We start from the raw sequence: 27,138 nt of genomic DNA, 5'->3' as shown, positions 1-27,138 counted from the left end.
TTGACTGCTGGTAAATTCTTCAAGTGAGGAATGTTGAAATGGAGATTTTCTATATGAAGTTTGCCTTGGTTCACCTGTGTATTTTGCTGAAACAAAGTTCATGGAGCCACAGAATGAATAACTTTCATATAAAAGGTGTTCAAGCTAAGAGGGTATTTCCTATACACATTGTTTTAAATATTTAATTTTATTGGGTAGGACAAAATATATATACATGGATATATAAGTACACACACACACAGTATTATACACATACACAAACCACCTAGGTCAGTGGTTCCCAAACTGTGTGTCTAGGCACCCTGGGGTGCCTCAGGACACTTACAGGGGTGCCTTGGGTTGGTGGACGAAGATCAATTCATATTATTTATGGTCAATGTACCAGGCAAAACCAGTGCTTGTGGCTGCCAATCATAATATATGTGGACAAACAGAAGCAAATCCTGTCCCTCACCAGATAACTGTGACATATAAACACAATGCACTTCATTTAATATTTTTTTTCAGAATTTCTCGATAAGAAGCATTTGGCCTAGGGGTGCCTTGAAAATATTTTGATACTCTAGGGTGCCTTGATTCAAAAAAGTTTGGGAACCACTGCCCTAGGTTGTATTAGCCTCTAAAAAGCAAATATGATTTTAAATGCATAAGATTAAAATATATATCCTCTTCATGATCATGTAAATTATGGTGCGATAAGAGTGATCCAAGCTGTTGGCATAAAGATGGAGCAATAAATGTAACCCAAACTTCTGATACCATAGCTCAAAGAACTGGCAGTGCTGAATGTCACCATCTTCATAAAATATTACATTCATAGTAACACAGAACTTCACAGAAGATGTATTCATGGAAGTGAACTGTCTGTTAACTGCTCCTCTTGGAGCAGTATCAGCATCTAAGTACAATACTCATTTACAGTATGTGGCCATAAGACTTCACATTAGGGCGGAGTGAAAATACTCCATATGTCCTGTTATACAGAAGGTTGATAGGACTTTTACTAGTGAAAAAGTAATGAGGCTTTTCTGTGAACTGTTGTATCACTGCCTTTTGGCCCTTATTCAAACTTGATCACAGTACAAATTTGTTTTCAAAATGGGCAAAAAAATGCTGCACTGCAGGTGGGGCAGATTTAACATGTGCAGAGTTAAATTTGGGTGGGGTGTGTTGCAACTGAAATCTAAATTGCAGTGTAAAAATAATGCAGCCAGTATTTACCCTGAACAGAAACAAAATAACACACAAATCTAACTATCTGCACATGTTACATCTGCCCCACCTGCAGTGCGACAGTTTTGCCCATTTTCAGAACAAATTTGTACTGCGATCAGGTCTGATTAAGGGCCATTATGCAGTGTTAGCTTTCACACATTGTCACTGAAATTCCATTTAGAGTATTTGTGCTTCTATTATAAACACGTTCAGGAGAAAACACACAATATTCACAATTGTGACCATTAAAATGGGTCAATTATCAGGGATTTTTTCTCCCGCCAAAGTCAGTCACTTTGCACTAGGACAAGCTTGTACTCTCTTTTACTATGCTAAAGTATATTAATGAACCACTCTAAGACATGCTGACATAATTTTAACTAGATCGGAGCATCTGCATAGGTTATTTTCACCTAAAAAGTGAAACTTTAGGCCTCTTGCCAGAACAGAAGATGTTGACTCAGATCAAAACGCTTTTGCACGTTTCTTATTCAGGTCAAGTCACAACTTTTCCACACTAGCCGATTTTGAATTTCTCAATTTAAATTTTTTCACTCCACCCTACTTCACATATATGTAATAAAGATTTCTCACCCCAATACTTTCAGGTTTGAATGGATGTATTACTTTCATAAAGCCACCATTGTAGTCATGAAATCAGTATTATGGCAAGTTTTATTTGAATTCTGCTTTATTGAATACATCTGAAATTCATAACGTTTGTGTAAAAAAAAAAAAAAAAAAAAGTCTGAAAGTCAAGGCTGATTTTTCCCAACTATACATCAACTGTACTGTGATGTACAAATTTGACAAAGTTTAAAATATATAATATATTTATAGATCTGTAAAATCTATAGCTGTATAAAACAGGGTTTGTATTGCATTTTCATGTTTGGAAAGGAGCTGCATCAGTTTCTCCAGTCAGGTTGATCTCCATCATGCATGATGAGCTCAGTGCATCTTCATCTAGAAACAGAAAACACAAGTGAATAATAAAATTAATATCTAGTAGACACTAATAAAAAGCTGGAACGTAGGTGTACTTCCACTAAAACAAGTGCATTGCAAACAGCAATTTAATACACAAACGTTTATTGAACCCAACTGAAAATTTTACATTATATTGAGATTATGAATGGAGAAAAACTTTCACTAGGCTAGTTGGTTCACAATTAACCGTTTTGAGCTGAATAAATCAAGAAAGGTTAGTTACTGTACATTGGAGTTAGTGGCTCAAGATACTTACTTCTAGCCACCCTTTAGTATGTTGGTTATCATGCTACCTGCAAACGCTAAAAATAATTCGGATAGCATGAAATTTACACCTCAAGCTAGGCAACTTTTGAAATAGGCTTTATTCTATATTGGATGGTATTTTATCTTAACGGAAACAGAGCAGAAAACAAGAGACTGAAAAAGAAGGTGAATGTACTTTGCATGAATGAAGTTATACTCTTGTTATTTCTACATGCAATATTATGAAACACAAATTGAGTGGAGACTTTTTCTCTTCACATATACATCCAATGTCTTCTATTAATAACTGATAACACAAAGTTACCCAAAGCAATAAAATGACTAACCTTTTTTGCTGTGCCTCTCTACAATTACACAATCCTCATCATCTTCATCAGACTCTTCCTCAGTGTCTGCCTGGAAGCCATCTGCATCTGTTACTCCTGCCTGAAAAATGCCAACTTTATAAGTAACTGAGGTAAAGGGTTAAACACAAAGCACATCTTTCATTCTACATTTGGTAGGATCTCAAGTAATGAAAGCTTTCCAGGATGTGAACATCTCTACAACTCCAAGTTATAAGCAGAATTGCTTATTAGTTCTCTTTTTTCATTATATACAGCAATGTACAGTAGTTGAACAACAGTGTCAAACAAGCTGCGGTGAACACATATAAATTGTTATAGAAATGGTACTATGTTTTCCATTATTTATTTGTAAGTCATCAGTAGGATATATAATTAATAACAGATTGATATAGAAAAGAAGAAAATCTATACATGAGAATACTCTTAAGGCCCTCATCTGCTAGGGCAAGGCCTCGAATGAGATACCCCGGCAGCTGGCAGGATCGCATACCATACAATGTATGGTATGCGATCCCAGCAAGGGTTGCGGGCTACTATAAATATTTATGGCAGCCTGTAGGATCCGCAATTGTGATGCAAGGCGCACGGGAACGTACTTCATATAGGAATCACAGGAAAATCAAAACTAAAAAGAGCACAATCAGGCGCAAATAGTATTAATAATAATAACGTTCCACCAGAGCCAATAATTGAGTCAATTGACTTATTTTAATTGATAACTATATCACCAAGCTAATATACTGAAGGCTGCTCCCATTTGCAACACGGAGATTGCCAAGTTACTAAAATAAAAAGTTATCTATACACTTTGCCACCAACTTGTCTTATCACACCTTCAATTTGTTTGTCTCTTATGGTAATTGGTGTTAAAAGCTAAAGTATAATTATTTTTTTGAGGAGTTTTCACAGTATTAGATAAAAGTGTATTTCTATCTGTTTCTCTCACTTGTTCTGCAATACTTATTAAACTTTTTTGAGTGTAACCCTTCTTAACAAATTTATCAACCATTACTTCGTCATATTTACTCTTGGTTGAACATTTTAATCGAAGTCGGGTAAATTGTCCCTTGGGGACATTATTCAACCAGACTGATAAATGGTTACTAGACTTATGTATGTATGTATTGCAGTCGGTGGGCTTGTTGAAGGTACAGGTTTCTATACCACCCTGCCAAATAAAAATAATATCATATAGGTTTCATTGGTTTTTAAGCTGAACTCTGAGCGATATTGTTATGCTTGGAATTTTCTGGATATTTTAGTAAACATACTATACATATGTTTGTTTGGCATTATGCTATTTTTAGGATATAAATTTATTAATTACAGACACACTTTCTTGAAAAAGGCACCGCAAAGTCTATATGGTCAATTAATATACCGGCCTGCCCTAGTCGGTGGAGGGTGTCTGATTGGATGAGGAATAATGTGACCATATTAGTATACCTTGCTCTTTTTAATTATGTTTATGTATAGTTATTGTTTGTGATTATGTGTTGTTTGATCAGCATACTGATCACAAGCCACGAGCAATCTATCTATATGAAAAGGCCTTTTTCTAAAAAAGATTTTTTTTTATATACATAATGGACATATCTTGGCTCCTAATATGCGTTCCAGACAGATGGAACGCATGCTGATGACACAACAGCCCGTTCTTTAAGTGAGGCTGATTCATTAATAGACCTATAATGCGGCGTACTACAGATGGCCGCACGCTGCTTGGATACGCGATGGCGGACACATGAGGGATGTGCATCGCGAGATGTAACTGGAGTGATGCGCCGCTGATAGTGCGTGCGCACTATGATGTTGAATGTTGAGGCGCCATATTGGAGAAGGGCACACCATAATGTGTGACCCATTGACCTATGAATGATGACTAGCCGCCCACTCTGGAGGAAATTGAGGGCGCTATTGGTGTGACGCTTGAATAGTGTCATAAATGACAGGTTGGGTAACACCGCCCACCCGGAAGTAAGTGATCACTCCGGGATTAGACAATTAAGTGTATGGTGAGTTATTTGATATTTTTGATGCTTTTTTTACAGCGATATTTATATGATCTATTTATGACAGTGATACTGTGCCTTGTGGGATTGGAATTAACCTGTTGTATGCTGGCACATTAGTCACTGAATAGATAAGCTATTAGGTATTCCCTGATTACATAGGTGTATTGAGTTGGCTTAATTACTGCCCTATATAGGTGTGAGGCTTGTGGCTTGTAGATCAGTTGCATTCTTTATGGGACACAGGACGCCAGGATTAAGGGCCTGTAACAGATCCGAAACGTCGACTTACTACAATTTGACTGTGATGGAATAAATAGCACTTAAAATATAGCTGCTTGGTGAGTGCCCTGATTTCAAACTTTGTGGATTTGGACCATATTGAGGATACGTGCCTGATGGGAGCACCACCTATGATGATTCATTACCGTGAGTGCATTGGAAATTTTACTATCTTTATAATGAAAGTGTCATCATAGAAAATACAAGCCAAAGCTGGACACGCCAAGCATTAGGGTAAACAGCATACAGTCCAAAGAGGCCCCCCTTTTCAACCTGTTACCCAAGATCCATACAAGCAGAGGCAAGTCCCTGGGCAGGCCAATTATAGAGGCCCGCGACTCCCTTCTTTACAAGGTCTCTAAATACGTTGATTTCTACCAGCAGCCGGTTATACAGGGGGAAGCCACATATCTCAAGGACACCAACACCTTGCTTGGGATGTTGAAGCAGCTGGGGCCCCTTAGGGATGACACCTGGTTATGCACTGCTGACCTTGTCAGCCTTTATACCAGCATCCCTTATGCTAGGGGTTTAGAGGCAGTCAAAAACTTGATCCGGGACAATCCTCACTACAACAGCCCTGATGTAGACTTTTTTCTGTCCTTGCTTTCCATGACATTATACAATAACTATTTTTTATTTATTGAGGAGTTTTTTGCAACAGCAGGGCTGTGCCATGGGTTCTTGAGCAGCCCCTGCTTATGCAAACTGTTTCATGTGGAGAATTTCTTGCCAACCCAGATATTAGACGACAGTCTTCTTTGTGCGTTACATTAATGACATTTATTCTCTGGCAGGGATCTAAAGAAGGCTTCATCTCAATGATGAAGCAGGCTAACGAAAGAGATAACAATATCAAATTCACCTTTGAGATACATAAAGACGAGATTCATTTCCTGGATGTCAGGATTATGAACAAACACAACTATCTGGCCACTTCAATTTATAGGCTACTTTTTTTGTGTTTGGATCCCGCACTGGATACTCCACTGTGTTAAACTTACATATCATTAGTTTTTTAGAATGGAGTGAATAATTCAAATACAGATCCAAATCCTGTTTTATTAAGTTATTCGAAAGGTTTCTAATCTGAGAGAAAAATAACCTTTTTAATTTAAAATTCTTCTAGGTTGGAGGTGCTCCCCAGAGTCAGATGTAAGTATGAAAAATTACATGGAGAAAAAGACGACTTTGTGGGGGCACTCTTAGGATATTTACATGTGTATATGTAAATATGAATACCTACAGTCAATAGAAAGTGGAAAAAGAAATATCCGAATAGTGATAGTTATTTACTTATTTAAAACTTAACTTTTAATAGTCTTGCGTTAATATAGAAAGGTATTTAGCACAAGTTCTTAGTTCAGGCTAAGAGCTCGCAAATGTCAACCGCTGTAATCAAATTCAAATAACAGTGACAAAATAATAATTTGTGGCAATTCTTTGCCCATCAACTCTGTGACAGTAATTCAAAGTGGAACAATCAGACTAGGAGCCTGCCAACTCCAAATATTATGAATCTTGTAGCCAATATTCTTAGACAAAGTAACAATTATAAACAATTATACATCTGTGTGAAGAATAACAGGTGATTATGTTTATCAGTTATTTGATATTTATCAGTCTCATTGCCAAGTTATAAGTATATTACTTCCACATTCGTGTACCACTAGCTGCCAGGTCAATGGCAGGTATTTCTTTTAAGAGAGAGATAAAGTAAAAGAGTAGATTGCCGGTGTCTATATCTCACCCAATTCCCACTCTCTTACCATCATAAATTTGGAGGATGGTAGATGAGAGTCGGGGAGAGACTCCACAAATGAAAAAAATAAAGGGGGGGTAGAGTGGCCACAGTACCTTCTGCTGCTCATTCAGTCAGATGGTGCACCCACTGTTACTCAGCTGAGTATTGCAGTGTGAAAACACCACAGACTTCAGGAGTGAGAGAGGATTAGTTGCCCTTCAATAGGGACTTGGAATGTCTTAACTATTTAGTTGTTAACTTAGCAGAAAGAAGAAGCAAATCATCAGAAATAAACATTTCTTTAGGAGAGAGATAAAGTGAGAAAAATATGTTTTAGATTGCAGGTGTCTATCTCACCCAATTTCTGCTTTCCTACCATCATAAATTAAAATTTAGAGGATGGTGGATGAGAGAATCGGGGAGAGACTCCGCAAATGAAGAAAGTAATAGATTGGCCAAAGTACCTTCTGCTGCTCGTTCAGTCTGGCTGTGTAGTCACTGTTACTCAACTGAGTATTGCAGTGCAGCGACACAGCCGACTTCAGAAGTGAGAGAGGATTAGTTGCCCTCCGATAGGGACTTCGAAAGATGGTTAGAGCATAGGCATGTAGTGAAGAATTTTAATGATTTACCTGTCACCAAAAATGTGACTATAATAAGGGCGGATATTAGACAAATAAATGCATGTATTTTTCTCTCAAGACACAGGCAGTGCGCCGTTAATTAACAGACACAATTGTACATTAGCTTCTGGATAAACAATCAAAGGGTATATAAGCTGTATCTTATGGCTAATATTGGTGGAAAGAATGCAGTGGTATACTTCACTCAAAATAGTCCATAAAGATAGCCGCTGTACTGCGGTCACTTCATGAACAGCTGCTTTTTGGCAGAAAGCCGTTTACAAGTGATATTGTTATCTTTGATCAGATTTAAGTTAAATAGGTATTCCACATAAACATTACAGAGTCCCTCCAAAGGCCGCTGGACTGCGGCTGCAATGTAGGGATCGCTGCCGTTTAATTTCGAAATATTTGGCTCATAACCAATGTGCTGCTGAGCCGTAAAATGCACCTAAGACAGCTGCGTATGGAAAAAAGCCGTTTTTTTTTTAAACTTCAGCAAGATTTGGCAACAAAGAAATTTACTCAGACAGTAGCTGCAGAGTCCATACACTGGCCACTCGACCGCTTAGCTCCACAAGGTATCAGCGGCTGTTCACTCGTGCAGGGACTGAGTTGCTAGTGCATAGAGGCAGGTAGGAAGATGTGTTTCGCCCCTCCCACAGAGCTTGCTCACATCCTGTCTGGGTTACCACGGTATCTAGTATTTAACTGTTCTCAAATTTAACAGATTGAATGCTCTATTGGACAATTATACAGTTTAGTAAGGAAAGTTAGAAATATATATTGATATCACTTGGGAATCTACAATGAATTTCACCGTAGGAGAATAACTAATAGTTGGTAACATCATCTATGTTTTAAAGTATAGGACATATATGTTTAACATAAAAAAGGGAGATTTGAGGGGCAATAATTGGCGCTAATTGATTAATTAATCTCTGATTATGTGTGGAAGATGCTTCTCTGTATTTTTATCCAAGGTTTGGCAGTCTGAGTCATTATGTTCAATAGAGAGAGGAAGCTTTTTTTAATACGACATTGTGAGTAAATAATAAAAAAATTATTAAAAATTAAAGAGATTTTTGAAGTTAGTTTATTATTAGCTGATTTTTTTCATGTTGTATAATTTCTATAATTTTTATCATTTAAGTATTACAGGAGTGAAAAAAAGGATTTTTGAATACAAATATTTTTCTTTTTTCTTTTAATAGAATACAGACAGTGAAAAAACAAAAAATTCCCCAAAAAACTTGTTAGGGGACATTGTGTTTAATGTAAAAGTCCAGAAACTTTCTCTTCTAAGGAGCTCGTTGGTGAGATCCCCACCTCTAATCCCCAGATGAATTGTTTCAATTCCAAACGCTTTAAAGAAGGTTAGGTCTCCCTTGTGTTTGAAATGAAAATGGCGATCCACTGATGTCAGTTGTTTTGACCCGGCTAGGTCTTTTGTAGCGTTCATCAGGCTGGTCATTCCCACGTACATGGCACCACATTTGCAATTCACACAATAGATTACTCCCTTCGTGCGACAGTTGATGTAGTCATGAATCTTATGTTTGCTACCATATCCATCTGTCATTTCTTTTTGTCTCACCATGTATTTGCACGCCTTACAGACGCCACACATGGGAATGAGCCCGTTAGTGTAGGGATTCTTGGCTTGGTTCTGGTATAGTGACTGGTAACCAGGTGGTCTCTTAAGTTTGGTGACCTCCAACTGATTGAAACCTTATCTCCGATAATCCCAGCCAGATCGTCGTCGGCCATGAGGACATGCCAATATTTTTGAACACTTTGTTTTATTGCTCTCCATTGTTGGTTAAAATTACTAATAAATCTGGGTCTGGATTCTCCATCATTCAGATCTTTCTTTTCTGAGCCCTTGGTGTTTTCAGCTTTTAAGAGAATAGATTCTCTGTCAGTTTTGGTTACTGATTTTTGGGCTTTCTTCAAAGACCTGTTACTGTATCCTTGATCTTTAAGTCGGCTGCTAAATTCTTCGCATTGTTGTTTAAAAATCACTTCATCTGATACATTTCTCCGTAGTCTGAGGAATTCCTCTTTGGGGATATTTTCCACAGTCGGGGGGAAATGGTGGCTTGTTTGGTGTAGCACACTTTGTCGCCGTGCTTTTTCTAAACAGTTTTGTTTCCAGCCTGCCAATGGTCCCTTTATAGATTTTCAAATCTAGAAAAGAAATCTCGGTGTCACTAATTTCAGAGGTGAGTCTAAGGCAGGGGTCTTCAACCTTTAAGACAGCGTGGGCCACCTAAAAAAATCCAGTGAAGCCCGAGGGCCACTAAACTCTACTGCGGTATTTCGGACAGCCCCATAGAACACAGCTTCCCTAAAATGTCAGCACCAGTCAATTTGGGTTCCAGTGCAAACAGTAAAATATGCTCCCCCCCATATATAATTTGATATTGAAAAAATGGTGTGCTCCTAAAATGGGTGTGGCCTAATTATAAGGGTGTGGTCTAATTATAAAGAATGTGAAGTAGAAAAACAATTGCCTGACACCTCTCTTTTGCAACCGGCATGGCCAGACATTGTAGAAGTCACTGTACTAGGAGATCTGCATGTGATGTTCCCACAGTAAAATGAACCTACTTTATGGCCCCTAGTGAAGGTAGTGGGGACCATGAAGTGGCAGACTAATCTGCTACATAGGATGTATGGAAATTACTCTGTTCTGTTCAGCTTGGCCACATGTGTCCCCTTTGCAGGACACCAGTTTTCATTGTCCCACCCGTAACTCACCTGTGCTCAGGTCTCTTCATGGCTGGCAATTCCAATGTTTTATCGTCAGGGGTGAAACAGTGTATTACTGAACTGTATAGCAAAATTTGTGTATGGGGCCATCATAATGCTGCTCAAGACTCTGAGCACCTTGCCATGGTGACTTCCACTACACGCACACACACACACTAAACACATATACACACACTGCCCAGAGCAACAATTCCTTAGGCTCTGTTAGGAGCACAGGTTGGACCTGAGAAGGGGAGTGCAGGGGGCATGGATGGATTGGAATGACCTGGCATTGTTAAGCCATCCCACACCTCTCTGCCCCATACTGGTCACCCCTGCTGCATTTCCATAACATATAATGAGCCTGACAAGAGCCCAGCCACTATGTTAAATCACTTCTGTACCCTCTAAATAAGTGATTCAGTTCTGGCGCCGGGTCCCCTGCTCCCGCCAGCTGCGTCTCCTCCTCCCCCGCAGCTTCGCAGGGTCTCAACTCCCCAGCTCCCGCCAGACGTGCCTCTTCCTCCCTCAGCCGCGCTAGATCCACTCCTCTGCCCTGCCTGCAGCCAATGAAAAACAGGTAGGCGGCACCCGGGGGGACTCCATTACGCTGCCTCCCTCGGCAGCCAATGAAAAACAGGTAGGCGGCACCCGGGGGGACTCCATTACGCTGCCTCCCTCGGCAGCGTTTTCTTTTACTTAAAAAAAAAATTCCTGTGCACAGTGGGCAGGGGGCCACTGAGATCAGCTCTGCGGGCCATGGGTTGAAGACCCCTGGTCTAAGGTTTAAGTCATTTGAGTTGAGGACGTTCAGAAACTCCTCCAGTAGATCTTTGCTGCCGTCCCATATCAGTATAAAATCATCGATATAACGACTCCACATACTGATATGTTTCGAGTATTCCTCATACTCTTCCGAGAAGACCATCTCTTTTTCCCACCAACCTAAATACAGGTTGGCGTACGATGGTGCGCAGACCGCCCCCATCGCGGTCCCCCTCATTTGTAAAAATAATTTGTCATCGAAGGTAAAGAAATTAAAGTGGTCTTCTTTTTCTTCATGTGATTTTACACACTTCAATTTATACCAAGCCCACTGACTGCAATAACTTATTGCAGGCTTCAAGTCACCATCCACTGCCCCTTATCAGGGGATTGCCTTATTCGCAATTCCTCAGAGTTGTTAGAATTTGCAGCGATGAGAGAGACAGGGACGATCAGCTAGACAAAATGACACAAATTTTTGCAAAAGAGATAAAACTCCTCACAGCTTAAGTCCGCCAGAACTAAAGCTCTGGCGTCACTCATCCCAGGGATGACAGACCAGATCCAATAAAGCAGCCAATTCTTTTTATTTGGGTGATTACCTTCACAACGGCCAGCAAATCCCTGATAAACACTGGCAAAAGAGTTTGGCCAGTGATACAAGCTGATCGCAACCTATCAAGCATCTCAGATAAATCCTTGCTTCCTTGCTACAGACGAAGCAGGAACATTAAGGCTCTTCTGTTTTACAGGGATGTAGCATCCAAATCCTGCCCTGCAGCACACTTTCTAACCAAAAAAAATGGCAACTATAGATGCCTGGGATGTGCAACTTGCTCCTTTTTGGAGACTGGCAATACGTTTGTGCATCCCCATTTAAGCACCATCTTTAAAATCAATTATGTCCTTAACTGTTCAAGCCGTTACGTGGTATATTCTTGCGCTGTCCCTGTGGTCTCTACTATGTAGGGAAGACCACCTGTCAATTTAAGGAGAGGATAGCTCAGCACCGCAGCGCGATTAATATGGCTTTGGAAGGCAAAAGGGTTGAACAGCCTGGAGCACAACATTTTGCTGCATACAGACACAACCTAGCTTCTCTTAAGTATAAAATGATAGACATGGTTGCTGAGGATAAGAGGGGTGGTGATAGAGCAAACAAATGGTTACATTTGGAAGCCAAATGGATACACAGGCTAAACACTGTGTTTCTGCACATTTTGAATGAGAATTTATCTCTTAATTGCTTCTATTGATTAGATTCGACACAGAATCAGAATCAACTTTATTGGCCATGTGTGCTTGCGCACACTAGGAATTTTTTGTGGACTACAGTGCAGCATCAAGCAGGGATGAAATGGGGGGGGGGGGGGGGGGGAGGGGGGGAGACATTACATACATTCCATTGAGACATTATGCACATTACATTGAGAGCATTTATAGACATAACTTGTGGGGATCACATGCCCGCCGAGCTGCACAGCGCCTAGGCAGACATTCAGCGGCGCCACTGGTTGTTGCAGCAGCCAGGTAGGTAGCAATACAAGCAGGGACAGTACAGTTATCACACCGGGAACATATACCTGCCGAGCTGCACAGCGCCTTGGCAGCCATTCAGCGGCGCCACTGGTTGCAGCAGCCAGGTAGGTAGCAATACAAGCAGGGACAGTACATTTATCACACAAGGAACATATACCCGCCGAGCTGCACAGCGCCTAGGTAGCCAATTCAGCGGGCGCCACTTGTCGCTGCAGCAGCCAGGTAGGTAGCAATATAAGCAGGGACAGTACAGTTAAACAGGGACAGTACAGTTAACACATGATACATACGCACAGTTCCTAGGCAGCCATTTGCGGCGCCATCTTGAATCTTCCTGTGGGAGAGCCGTGGGTGGTGGTGGTGATGATGATGCGGGGGGAGGGGGCAGAGTCAGTGAGGCCGGGAGAGATTCAGTGGAGGGGGGGGAGGGGGTGGAGCTACCGCAGGGTTAACCGGGGCTGGTGCGGCCTGTTGGGGGGGGGTGATCCTACCGGCCTCTGGATGTATTTCCGGGGATCCCCTGGCTGATCTGCCTCCTGCCCTAGCTGGGGGGGTATGGGACCCTTCTTACCGGGTCCGCTGGTCTGCTTTTGCCTGGCATCCCTGCGTCCATAGGGCAGTGGAGGTGGTCCTAAGATGTGTGTGTGTGTGTGTAATTCCTGATGAAGGTTTATTGAAATAAACCGAAACGTAGAAATTTGCACCTAAGTGTCATTTCTTTATTGAAAAACCCGAGAGTGCCGCTCATCCATCTACTGTATTATTATTTGCAAAGAGAAGGCACCGGGCAAAGTTACATCGTATGAGGTCAGGAGTGCCAGGCCGTCCAAGAAGACAAAAAGATATATATATATATATATATATATATATATATATAGATTCTGTCATTCCGCACTCCCAGCCAACAATGTAATAAGTCGCGGTGCTCCTTTAAGGTGACACAATGTGTCCCAATTTATAGCAGGGTTGGATATTCCAATAAGGGCACTCACCAGTAAATCATGAAAAGTTTATTCAGGGTACATTACCAATCAGGCATAGTAGTCAGTCTACGTTTCGGCCACCAGGTGGCCTTTCTCAAGACAGGTCAGCTTAGACATCCACACAGTACAAGAGTCAGGATCCTGACTCTTGTACTGTGTGGATGTCTAAGCTGACCTGTCTTGAGAAAGGCCACCTGGTGGCCGAAACGTAGACTGACTACTATGCCTGATTGGTAATGTACCCTGAATAAACTTTTCATGATTTACTGGTGAGTGCCCTTATTGGAATATCCAACCCTGCTATATATATATATATATATATATATATATATATATATATATATATATATATATATATATATATATATATATATATATATGATGAGACCATATTATAACATGTTTGATGTTATAACGATCAGCATTCTGATTCTGTAACAATCAGCAAACTGTCAGTAATTTGGTTGTGGTTGTGACTGTTCATTGAAGCAATAAATTATGAGCAATATTACATTACAAGTATACAGAAATACACAGAGTAGGATAGTCTCAAGATGGCTGCTATTTAGCCTAAGGCAATACTAATGTGCTCCAAGAGACACAGCACTCCCCCCTCCATTGGAAGTGTCCAATGAGCCATCTGTGTTATGTAAACAAACCACCCTTTGCCCAATCCCGTTGGGCTTCCTGTTGGGGATGCCCTGCACATTGGGGGTAGCTATTTATGCAGAGAGAACTCACACATTCCATTTCAGACACACACACATACTTTTGTAGGAGTCCTACTACAGAAATGATTATCAGTTATCGACTCAGAATGGCTTTAATGATAATGGTGAACTTTGTGTTATAGTCTATTTAATACTGGAGTAACAGATAACAGTAGCATAGATATTGTGTCCTGATTGTTATAAGGACTTGTTGATACAGTTATGACACTGTCTGCTGTTGTGGATTTGATTAGGTTTTAACTGTTTGGGGATTCTACCATTGATTATAGTAGGAGATAGCATGCCTTTACAATGGTGTTATTAGGACTCAGATAATGATTCCAGGAATATTGTTTAGGATAGGAGCTATAGTAAGGCTGTGATGTACAATGATACCAGCATGGAGATACTGTGGCTTGCATTGTGATTCAGTGTACCTGTAATGTATTGGGTTGATGGTCGTATGTATAGCCTGAAGTTCAGTATAGTGGACTGTGTAGTATCAATTGGGTTCCTTCGTGTTGCCATGTGGCTAGGCTGTAGTCTATTGTTGCATTGTTATGGTAAGGCTGTGGACTGTACAGTGGGAGACAAGTATAGGCTTGGGCCTGTTGCCGGTAGCAACAGCCTATTGTTTTTGCCATGCCGCATGGGTTCCCCTCCCCACACTCATTCAAAACTTGGATCACACACACGCTGAGATGGGATCCTTCAGCTGCCGACTTCCACATAATACCCAATAGTTATTTATACACCACAGACGTCTTCGGACGTATGCCAGGGGTGTGCCCACTGCAGCACAATGCCAGCGGGTTACAATCACCCTCTCAGGACAGTTGTCTTGCACCAGGGAACAGCGCTGCACCTGAAGCAGCTGGCAACCGACTCTACCCCTGGCTTCCCACGAAGCAGGAATGCTGTTAAGTCCGAAACAGTAAACTCAAAATAATAAAATAAAGCTCTTTGGAGTTCCAGGAGTGTGCATCCTCTCCTGGGGGCACATTTTTCTAAACTGTCTTGTGGGTGGGGAAAGAGGGGAGGAGCCAGAACACCCTGCTGAAGATTTTTTATGTGCCGGTCTCCTGCGGAAGACCCACTAATCACCATCGTATTGAGACTCCAGTATCCCATATGGATGATCGAGAAATAACACTATCAAAATACAAAAAAGGGGAGCTACAACATGGACCATTCATATTGGGGTGGTTTAAAGCCTGTGGCAATTTCTTGCTGCCTGGTAATTTAGTGCTGGGGAAGGTGGGTTTTGGGAGTAATGTTACAATTGACAACAGGCTGTGGGTCTGATATCTTTTTATACAAAAATATTTTAATGTACTTTTGTCAGTGTTAAAATGGTTACATTGTGTTACAGAAGCAAAAAAAGGTTGTGCTTGAGTAGTCTTTAAAATATTAAAATTCAGTTTAAAACTTAAAAAATGGGTGAAAAAAAAGCAAACACATAAAAGATGTTTTTCAGAAACTGGTAGAATTAGCACATTGCTGAAAACAACACAAAGTTACTTACATCAGTTGTGGTTTCCATTTCCTTAGCTTTTATCATAAACTTTGTTATTGTCATGCTGCCAGCAGACTTTCTCTTGCCAGATGTGGGCATTGACTGCATTTTTCTACCAGCTGCTCCACTTTCCTCTCTGCTAAATGAATTCACCTGTGTAATATAGGTCCACTGGCATGGCACAGGAAGACTTTCCTGTTGGAAGCTTTTCAAAACATCCAAGTGCACGTACCAACAAGAACGATGATCTGGACGCTTCTCATACACAGAATTCTCAGTAATGATACGTTTCAAACGAGCTTTGGAGGGCAAATTAATGTCACTGAGTGTTTGGTGTTTGGCATTTGGACTAATTAATTCAGATACCGTTAAGTTGCCAGCATCTCCACCTGATAATAAACCACGGCGCCAGTACTCTTGAAACTCCTGAATTATTGTTTTGCTTCCATTAACATTCCCATGTAGCAAGGGAAGTAGATGCATAAGGACTGTAAAGAGAAAAAACATTCAAGTAAGCTACTTTTAATATTCTGCTATTTAAAAGGACAAAATCAAATGTACTGTACAATTCTATCAACATGCAGACATATTTTTTTGTTATTTTATAGCTTCACCTTCATTACAAGTGGCAAATAAACACATACCTATGCTACGGACATCTAGATCCCTATAACAATTAATGAACTTTAAGTACACCAAAAATCTGGTTTTCTATAGACATTTTATAAATTTTAAACACACCTGCTTCACCAAGGACAAAGAACATATTGCATTAATTACATCTCACCCCAAAAGTGCAGCCAAATCATTAAACTCCCCACACAATTCACTGTATAGCGCATAACACTAATTAATCAATATGCTAGTTAACGTTTGATAAATATTACTATGACATTAATTTGTCTGCAGACCTTCTCTGCATACAGGTTTTCCAATAGCAGATGACCCTAATAAATTGATGAAGGTAATAAATGATAAACCTTTTCTGCTTTGTACTTCCACAATATCGCAAGCCTCCTCATCCTCCTCATCTGCCTCTTCTTCAGTATCTGCCTGAAAACCATCATTCTCTGTTGCTTCTGCCTACAGAACAAAGAACATGTTGCAAGTAATTGGGTAAAATTCAGCACATCTTGTATTAAGATCTGATCAAAAATAATCATGTTTTCCAGCATGTGGAAATCTGTACCAATCCAAATTTGCCTCTCATGGGAGAGAAGGGGAGTACACACAGACTTCAGAACAAATGCCTGTCAGCATGGATTGTGTGTACACACTGGCACAATGTTAGTGAATGTAAACGTGTTGACTTTTAGCCTAGGGTAAACTGTTTGTCTTCTATGTATATATATATGTGTTATATAGCTCTACATCAGTGTTATATGAATCTCTCTTTGTAGGGACCATTGTTCCTACATAGACTAGCAGCTATAGTGTGTTACTCAGAATTTAGACTGCCATTGTGTTACAGGAGAAGCCAGACAATAGAGTTATTTGATGTAAACAAATACGGGTTTACGGAGATCAAGTATTGTAGAATCTTGTCAAACTCCAAATATACTAAAGCATTTGACAAGATTCACTACAATTCAAAGTAGGGTGGCCAATCCCGGGATCGGCGGGATCCCGGGATTTGGCCCCCAAAACGCCGGGATTTCAATCCCGGGATTGGAGTTTCCAATCCCGGGATTTCGGGATTAGACTGCGCATGCGCGCAGTCTAATGCCGGGCAGCATCTGAGCATCGCTCAGACGCTGCCCGACTTCTCCTGGCAGCACTGTGTGCAGCGTGACCTCTCAGCGTGAGATCAGGGGTCACGCTGCGCAGGCAGAGGACGCGCCCGGCATTGTAATGCCGTGACGGACAGCGCGCCCACCCGCCAAGCCCAAGCACCCACCCGCCCAGCCCAAGCACCCACCCAGCCAGCGCGCCCACTCGCCCAGCCCAAGCGCCCACAGCCAGCACGCCAGCGGCATGGACGACCCGTCCCCCCACCCGGCAACCATCAAATGTAAGTTTGTGGGGCAGTCTTTTAATTAGGAAAGCCAATCCCGGGATCCCGGGAATCCCGGGATTGAGCATTTTTCAATCCCGGGATTGAAAAAATGCCCCGGGATTGGCTTCCCTAATTCAAAGTATACAGACATAAAGGAATATTTGATCTAAATTAGAATTCTATGCAACAATGGGTTTCTCAATATGCATTCACTAATAAAGATCTCCAAATAAATGTATATGTGGATATGATCCCTTGACCACCGCCCAGAATTCTAGTTTAAAGACAGGGTCACTGCAGACTGATTTCAGCTTCCATTGGACCTAAGATTGAGGACAGGGTGCTTGTGACTGACCACAAAGAGAGAGGAGGCTCCCTGGAAATACACCCTATGTTTGGACTCTAGCTATCTTGTAACTGCCTTTGAGGAATGTGGTATAAGTATAATTTCTTGTTTGTAAATAAATGATTGTAAACTGTATTGAGGTGTCCCTGATTCTCACTATACCTCCAATACAATAGTTCCACTGGGAACAGTGAAGGAAGGAATGATCATATTCTGTCCTTCATTAGCATACTATAGAATAATAGTGATATTGTTTGGTTTCATATGCAGCATATGAAATCAAGCATTCGTAACCGGCAACCACAGGAGCGTGCAATTACCGCTCAAGTCACCATAAAATGATTGAGGGTATTTTCAAAAAGAATTGGGACCTTTTATTAATGGATTACATTTTGGTAAATTTACTTCCAGAGACCTAAATTTATATATACCGTAGACTGGCACCCAATTTTAAAGATCAGCTTATAGCCAGTGCATTCGGGATTTTATCGATGTGGGGATTGTGCAATCTGTAAAACATGTCCAGCACCATGTGATGGATTTACCGAAATACAGCTTAATAAAACCTTTAAGTATAAACATTTTATTACCTGCAATACAAGTTACATAATTTATGCTATACAATGCTCATGCAATAAAATTTTGTGTCAGGAAAACTTAAAGTACACCTTGCAGAGCATGTAAGGAATATGGAAAAAGGTAATGCAGAGCACTCTTTTTCCTTACATTATAAAGATAAACATATGAGCTACTGTAAACATAATAGTTTTGACCCATTACAGGTCCCAAAATCCTAACTGGAGACATAAAAATAGGGATTCTCAACTTGCTAAATCCAAAATGCGATGGTTATATGATTTGAATGCACTGACACCTAACGGACACAGCACAGCACATAAGGTTAGCGCTGGGACATTTAAATGGTTAAATAGTATTCATTGCCAAAATAAATGATCACAGTACACACAATTATTATACTAGCACACAGCAGAAGTACAGTTGGAGCCAGAGCGATGTTCACGGGGATGAGACACTAGCGTCTCATACTGTAGTATACTGTGTAAGCTCATTCCACTCGGCGAATGTCGATACCATTCCATCTGTACAGTATATCAATCCACCGCTAGATTGGTGGAGCATTAGCCACCCAGAGGTGGCGACTTGTATTGCATGGTGAGCATCCACTCCCCTTGGTGGATAGGAGCGCAAGAAGAGGATCGCCCAAACCTCTGCGATGGCACGCTGGTGGCAAGAATGAGAGGCGCTCCATCTGTAACTAGCCTGACTGGTAGCTTGCCCTAGGCGGGCGTCCAGTGACACCTGTGGTCTTGAAGAAAAGGATTTACGGCAAGTACAAAATCCCTGGAAGCTGGAGCCACAAAGGTATCAAACCTGTAAAACCTAAGAAAGGTTTTACTGCCCGACCATGTAGCAGCTCGGCAGAATTGCTGGAGCGAGACCACTCAGGCGGCCGCCCAAGAGGGACTCACCGATCTGGTTGAGTGCACGGTTATGCAAGCAGGAGGTGTCTGAGAAGAGGTGACGTAAGCCTGATGAATGGTCAGCCAAATCCACCTAGAAAGTGTTTGCTTTGAAGCTGGCCACCCACGGCGTATTGGGTCGTAGGTAACAAACATAGAATTTGACGGCAGATAAGAACCCACTTGGCCCATCTAGTCTGCCCCTTTTTTAAACATGTTACCTCAAACCATATTTGATCCTTTATGCCTATCCCAAGCATGTTTAAATTGTACTACTGTATTTGCCTCTACCACCTCTGATGGGAGGCTATTCCACTTATCTACTACTCTTTCTGTGAAGTAATTCTTCCTCAAATTTCCCCTGAATCTTCCTCCCTCTAGTTTCAGTGCATGTCCTCGTGTTCTGCTGCTCCTCTTCCTGTGAAGAATGTCTCCCACCTTTACCTTGTTAAAACCCTTGATATATTTGAAAGTTTCTATCATGTCCCCCCTTTCCCTTCTCTGCTCTAAGGTATACATATTAAGATCTTTTAGTCTTTCCTGGTATGTTTTGTGATGTAGGCCATGCACCATTTTAGTTACCCTTCTTTGTGTATTTATATCCTTCTGGAGATATGGCCTCCAGAACTGAACACAATACTCTAGATGAGGTCGTACCAATGACCTATACAGTGGCATTATTACTTATTTCTTTCTACTGCGGATACCTCTCCCTATGCACCCAAGCATCTGACTTGCCTTCTTCATTGCTTTGTTACATTGCCTACCTGCCTTTAAGTCCCCTGAAATAGTGACACCTAGATCCCTCTCTTCCTCAGTAGTTTCCATTATAGTGCCATTTATACTATATTTAGTCTTTGGATTTTTGCAACCCAAGTGCAGGATTTTGCATTTTTTGGCATTAAACTGTAGTTGCCATGCTCTTGACCATTCCTCTAATCTACCTAGATCATCAATCATTTGTTTTACCCCTCCTGGTGTGTCTACCCTGTTGCATACCTTTGTGTCATCTGCAAAAAGGCACATTTTACCCTCAATTCCATTTGCAATATCACCAATAAAGATATTAAAAAGCACTGGTCCAAGTACAGATCCCTGGGGTACTCCACTTGTAACCTTTCCCTCCTTTGACTGTACTCCGTTTACTACAACTCTCTGTTTTCTGTCCTGCAACCACGCTCTTATCCATTCAACTATCTTAGAATCCAATCCCAAGCTTTCAAGTTTATTTAACAGTTTGCGATGTGGGACAGTGTCAAAAGCCTTACTAAAGTCTAGATAAGCTACATCTACAGCCCCACCTTGATCTATTACTTTAGTCACCCAGTCAAAAAAGTCAATAAGATTTGTTTGACATGATCTTCCCCCAGTAAACCCATGCTGTTTTGGATCCTGTAAATTGCTGGTTTTGAGATATTCTACAACTCTTTCTTTTAAGAGTGTTTCCATCAATTTCCCTACTACTGATGTAAGGCTCACTGGTCGATAGTTGCTTACCTCTTCTTTGCTTCCACTTTTGTGCAGTGGGACTACATTCGCTGTTTTCCAGTCCTCTGGGATTACTCCTGTAGCTAGTGACTGGTTGAATAATTCTGTTATTGGTTTTACCAGCTCCCCTTTGAGCTCTTTTAGTCTCCTTGGATGTATCCCATCTGGCCCCATTGATTTATCCACTTTCAGTTTTGAGAGTTCTGTGAGGACTTTCTCCTCTGTAAATGTACTTGTTTCTCCCTCAGTTTTCTGACTATACTTGCAACTTAATTGTGGCCCCTTCCCCTCTCTTTAAGCAGTGAATACTGAGCAGAAATAATTATTAATATTATCTGCTATTACATTGTCCCCCTCAAGAAAACTTCCACTCTCTATCTTCAGTCTTATTATTCCACTTTTTGTTTTTCTCCTTTCACTTATATACCTAAAAAAAGTTTCCCCCCCTTTACCCACTGATTGGGCCATTTTCTCTTCAGCCTGTGCTTTTGCACATCTGATTACCTTCTTAGCCTCCTTCTGTCTAACAAGATACACCTCTTTGTCCTCATTTTTCTGCGTCTGCTTAAATTTCTTAAAGGCCAACTTTTTTGCTTTCACAATACTTGCTACTTCTTTTGCAAACCACAATGGCTTCCTTTTTCGTGTGTTTTTCCTAACTCTTTTGACACAAAGTTCTGTTGCCTTTAGAATTGCACTTTTTAATTTTTCCCACTTATCCTGCACTCCTTCCAAGTTCCTCCACTCTGCCAAAGAATCCCTTACAGAGTTTCCCATCTCTACAAAATCAGCCTTCCTAAAATCTAACACCTTTGTTTTTGTGTGCGATGAGTCAGTCTCTGTCTCTGGTAGCTTGCCCTAGGCGGGCATCCAGTGACACCTGTGGACTTGAAGAAAAGGATTTACGGTAAGTACAAAATCCCTGGAAGCTGGAGCCACAAAAGGTATCAAACCTGTAAAACCTAAGAAAGGTTTTACTGCCCGACCATGTAGCAGCTCGGCAGAATTGCTGGAGCAAACAAATCAGACATTCTAATTGGGGCCCTGCGAGACACTGTAGATGTGCAGAGCCCTGACCACATCCAGTGACGTTGCTTCCGGCGAGTCCTTGGTGAATGCTGGAACCACAATGTGTTGGTTCACGTGAAAAGTAGACACTACTTTTGGTAGAAATGACAGACTAGTGCGGAGGTCCGCTCTGTCAGAATGGAACTGAAGGAATGGGGAACGACAAGAGAGCCCCCAGTTAAGAGCCAGTAAAAGTACCACCTTCCACGAAAGATAGCGAAGGTCCACCTCCTCCAAAGGCTCAAAATCAGAGGTTTGTAAGAACTGTAGGACCAAACCAAGGTCCCAAGGAGCCGATGGAGGCCGAATGGATGGTTGCAAACGTACCACCCCCTGAAAAAATGTCTGCACTTCAGGCAGGAAGGCTAATTTCGTTTGGAAAAAAAAATGTAAAGAGCTGAGACCTGCACCTTCAGGGTATTCAGCTTCAGTCTCGAACTCAACCCTTATTGTAGAAAAAGGAGGAGTCTCTCCTTTTTAAACAGGGTCACGGAAACCCCGCATCGCTCACACCAAGCCACATAGGAACACCATATGCGGTAATAGTGTGCTGATGTGATCTCTTTTCTTGCAAGCAGCAAGGTAGGTATCACTGATCTAGGAATACCAGCACACCTCAGGATGGACCTTTCAGCAGCCACGCCATCAAATGAAGACTACCTAAATCTGGGAAGATGAAAGGTCCCTGGCTGAGAAGGACGTCCTGAAGAGGCAGGGGCCACGGCTCGTCTATCAGTAGTGCTGCCAGATTGGTGTACCAAGACCGACGTGGACAGTCTGGTGCTATCAACAGAGCCATAACTCCTTCTCTCCGGATGCGTTGAAGAATTTGAGGTATCAACTGGAACAATGGAAAGAGCTACACAAACTGAAAAGGCACAGAGCGACCAGCGCATCCAACCCTTCTGCGTGTGGGTCTCGTTTCCGAGCGAAGTACCTGGGGAGTTGTGACAGGATGCCAGCAGGTCCACCTGAGGATGGCCCCACCGATGGATCAACCTCTGAAATATCTGAGGGTGTAAGCACCATTCTCCCTGATGTACATCCTGCCGACTGAGAAAATCGGCCTCCCAGTTTTCTACTCCGGGTATAAAAATGTCCGACAGGGCTAGAGCGTGAGTCTGCGCCCAAAGCAGGATTCTGTTGACCGCCTTCATGGCCACGCAACTGCGGTTGCCTCCCTGCTTGTTGATATTCACCACGGCTGTGGAGTTGTCGGACTGGACGCGGATGGCCTTGCCCTGAAGGAGATGTTTCGCCTGGAGAAGGGCGTAATAGACAGCTCTTCGTTCCAGAACGTTGATTGAGAGGAGACTCTCCTGTCTTGTCCATAATCCATGGAACTGGTGTTCCAAGGTAACCGCTCCCCAACCCCAGACGCTGGAGTCTGTGGTCGTCTAGCTGGGGATTGGTGGTGTTGAGCCACCACAGTAAGGACAGACGAGCTTGAGAGGATAGGGTCACTATCTGTTGTAGGTGAAGGTGTGATCCCGATCATTGATGGATCCCGATCAAGAGACAGCTGAAATGGGCGAGAGTGAAAACGCCCATACTGGATCGCCTCGAAGGTGATTACCATCTTCCCCAGGACCCTGGTGCAAAGGTGTACAGACACCTGTCTGACACAGAACTAGACTGACCAAAGCCTGTAGGGATTGGCTCTTGTCGGTTGGTAAAAAGACCTTCATCTGGATCGTGTCCAGGATCATCCGAAAAATAAAAGATGCTAAGCTGGTTGAAGCTGCGACTTCTCCAAGTTGAGTTTCCACCCGTGGGATATGAACTCCAACAGGGTCTCTCTCTGGAACTGAAGTAATGCTTGGTGAAGGGGCCAGATAGGGATGTGTAGGTACGCATCCTTGATATCGATAGATAAGTCTCCGTTCCAACCCCTGAGATTGCAGGGACTCCATTTTGAATTTGACCACTTGCAAGTATGGGTTCAAAAACTTTAAATTTAGAATGGGGCGTACCGAGCCATCCGGCTTTGGCATGAGAAAAAGGAGTAGTAGCCTTGAGTATGCTGATCTGCAGGGACTGGAACCACCACTCCTGTGTTTCTCAATTTGGCAATGGCTGGCAAAAACAGTTGCCCATTCTCTGGAGGAACCGGCAGCCCTGTCTTGATAAACCTGTTTGGGGGATATAGACGGAAATGAATCTTGTAGCCTAGGGCCACAAGATCCCTTACCCATGAGTCCTGACAGGACTGGAGTCAGTTGTGACTATTACTTTAGTCAAGCTCCCACCATCGGGTCCCCCAAATGGGACGGAAGACAGTCATGCTGAGGGCTTGGTGGTCTTGGGGTCAAGTGTGGTTGTAGAGGCGCCTCTGCTGCAACCTCAGTGCGATGGAGCACCACCTCTGGAACTGCCCCTAAATCAGTTTAAACCGGTTTGAAGGGCCGAAAGGACCAAAAGGAAGGAACCTATGTGGTCCTGCGAGAAGGAGACGGTGCTGCTGAAGGAAGGAAGTGAGACTTACCTCCTGTTGCTTTGGATATCCATTTATCCAGCTCGGAGCCAAACAGGATCCGAAGATGCCTCCATCAAAAATGTTGAGGCTTCCTGAATCTGTTCTGACAGTTGAATGACAGTTGCAGGGTCCAAACCGTTGCGTATCTCATTTGACATTTGTGAGGCCCACACACCTATGGCCTTAGTCACCCAGCATCCGACTTACGCCGGACGCTGTAACAACTCCAGAAGCTGTAAATATATTTTTCAGGGTTAACGCTAACTTGCAGTCAGAGATGTCCTTAAGGGTGGTGGCCCCAGGAGCCGGGAGGACTTCTTGTAGAAAGGGGTAATATAATAAAAATCTGCGAGGGGTTTTGAAAGCGATTGTCTGGATGACTCCAGGCTTCCTTTACATGGTCATCCAATTCCTCCGCAGGGGGGGTTGGATGATTGTTTTTGCTTTTTTCCAAAAAGGGAGGGTCGTGCAGGAGTATCCACTCCGTCCGTCACATTATAAGCAAATTTGACCATGGCAATTAAATCCTCTATCACCTGAGAGGCCTGTGCAAACTCCTGTGTGTCAAAAGACAGCACTTCCTCCTCCTCCTCCTCTGGGGGAGCAAATTCACCCTCTTCTAATTCTGAAATGTCATCAGAATCAGGTGAGTCCACTTTTGTGGAAGGACCCTCTTCCTTTGTAAAAGGGGAGGTTTTTTTTTGAGGAGGAAGGGCAAGATTCAGATAGCCCTGGAGCCAAGGCTCTAGTGTGGCTTTGAACCGCAGAGGCTAAATCACTCTGTTTGTCTCCCTATCTTTTTGGTACTCAGAGAGCTCAGAAGATAAACGCAACATGACATCTGTGAGCTGTGTAGCCCAGAAGGGGGTCTCCACTGGGTGCTGTACCAGAGGAGGGTTTACAGAGCATTTAACACAAAGCAACATTCCCTATGAGGTTGGTGTAAATTTTGCATTACACTTTTTACAAGCAATCCTCTTGGAGCTTCCCCCTGCCATCTTATAACAATTATAAGGCACACAGACAAGGTCTACACACCCAAGGGAGAGTAGGTATAGAAGATCCAGATAGAAAAACTGGATGGGAGACACTGAAAGAGAGAAGCTGCCACAGGGTCTAAACAGCGCATATCTCTCTCTATATCTCATATATATATATATATATATATATATATATATATATATATATATATATATATATATATATATATATATATACACACACACACACACACACACATATATATATATATATATATATATATATATATATATATATATATATACACACACACACACATATATATATATACACATATACACACACACACACATATATATATATATATATATATATATATATATATATATATATATATTACACACACACACACACACACACACACACATATATATATAACGTATTAGAAAATAGACGCACTCACCGGACTTCTTTTTTCATGCTTTGTGGATTTTAATATACATACCACAGCAACAGTTCACATAACAGTGGGTAGGATGGTCAACGTTTCGGCCTTATGCAAGGCCTTTTTCAAGACCCCCTCTCCTGTCTCCACCAGTGTCCAAGACCCCCCCTCTCCTGTCTCGCACACTGGTGGAGACAGGAGAGGGGGTCTTGAAAAAGGCCATGCATAAGTCCGAAACGTTGACCATCCTACCCACTGTTATGTGAACTGTTGCTGTGGTATGTATATTAAAATCCACAAAGCATGAAAAAAGAAGTCCGGTGAGTGCTTCTATTTTCTAATACGTTGGATCTGTGGGAATTCCCGTTTGGGTTTGCCTTCTGGACTGAGACACCCCGGCAGGTGAAGTCAAGAAGGAGTGTGCCGTCTTATTTGTGGCAAATATATATATATAGATATATATCTATATATATATCTCTCTATAACAGCATGCAGATGGGTGGCACTCCAAAAAAAAACAACTCATAAGTATGGTGGACCGACGTTTCAAATGTATTGTAACATTTTTCACACACACACACACACACACAGGGAGCTCTATAGCCATTTTTTTAACACAACTCAAACTATCTTCACCTAGCTCCTTTCCCCCACTGTAACTCACAGACCCAGTAGAGCTGTAGAAGGACGGTCACCATGAGAATCGGGATGTTGTAACTTGCCTTGGGAGAGCGTGCAGTGCCTCCAGCAGCATGTCCAGCGGCGCCAAGTACAAAAAAAATGGCAGCCGCAGGCACCCTGTAACGCTGAGGATAGACGGGGCTGCTGGAAGCACCGCATGGTAACTCCACCCGGCAGCTCTCTTCTCCATGGCGCCAGATTTAAATAAATCCTCTGCTTTAGCCGCCTTTCAAGTGTCCTGACCTCCGCTGCCAACAGCGAAGCAGGGAATACTCACAGAGCTGCAGCGCTGTCGTCGGCAGTGTGGCTGGGGGAGGATCGCGGTGCGCGCCTCGGTGAGCGGCGCCCGTTTCATCTCCAGAGACGGTGGTCTCTACAGCCAGGGAGCTGGGTGCAAACCGCAGCAGCCGGCTCCCTCCAGCAGGCTTC

At 42.2% G+C, this 27,138-nt stretch overlaps 1 protein-coding gene across 1 annotated transcript in view; it reads right to left on the bottom strand.

Moving 5' to 3' along the window:
• Positions 1 to 1,872: 1,872 nt before the first annotated feature.
• CHAF1A (chromatin assembly factor 1 subunit A) overlaps positions 1,873 to 27,138 on the bottom strand; it is a 248,464-nt gene continuing 223,198 nt past the window's right edge. Inside the window, exons 14-17 of the mRNA XM_083179341.1 lie at positions 16,728 to 16,830; positions 15,757 to 16,235; positions 2,799 to 2,898; positions 1,873 to 2,181 (exon numbers count right to left, since the gene is read on the bottom strand). Of these exons, the coding sequence (XP_083035467.1) occupies positions 2,102 to 2,181; positions 2,799 to 2,898; positions 15,757 to 16,235; positions 16,728 to 16,830 (762 nt within the window). The 3' untranslated portion in view covers positions 1,873 to 2,101. The remainder of the gene's footprint in view (positions 2,182 to 2,798; positions 2,899 to 15,756; positions 16,236 to 16,727; positions 16,831 to 27,138) is intronic.

Source organism: Crinia signifera, chromosome 1 (assembly GCF_055691185.1).
Source record: "Crinia signifera chromosome 1, ASM5569118v1, whole genome shotgun sequence".
NCBI lineage: Eukaryota > Metazoa > Chordata > Amphibia > Anura > Myobatrachidae > Crinia > Crinia signifera.
This window is presented reverse-complemented; position numbering and strand designations above follow the sequence as displayed.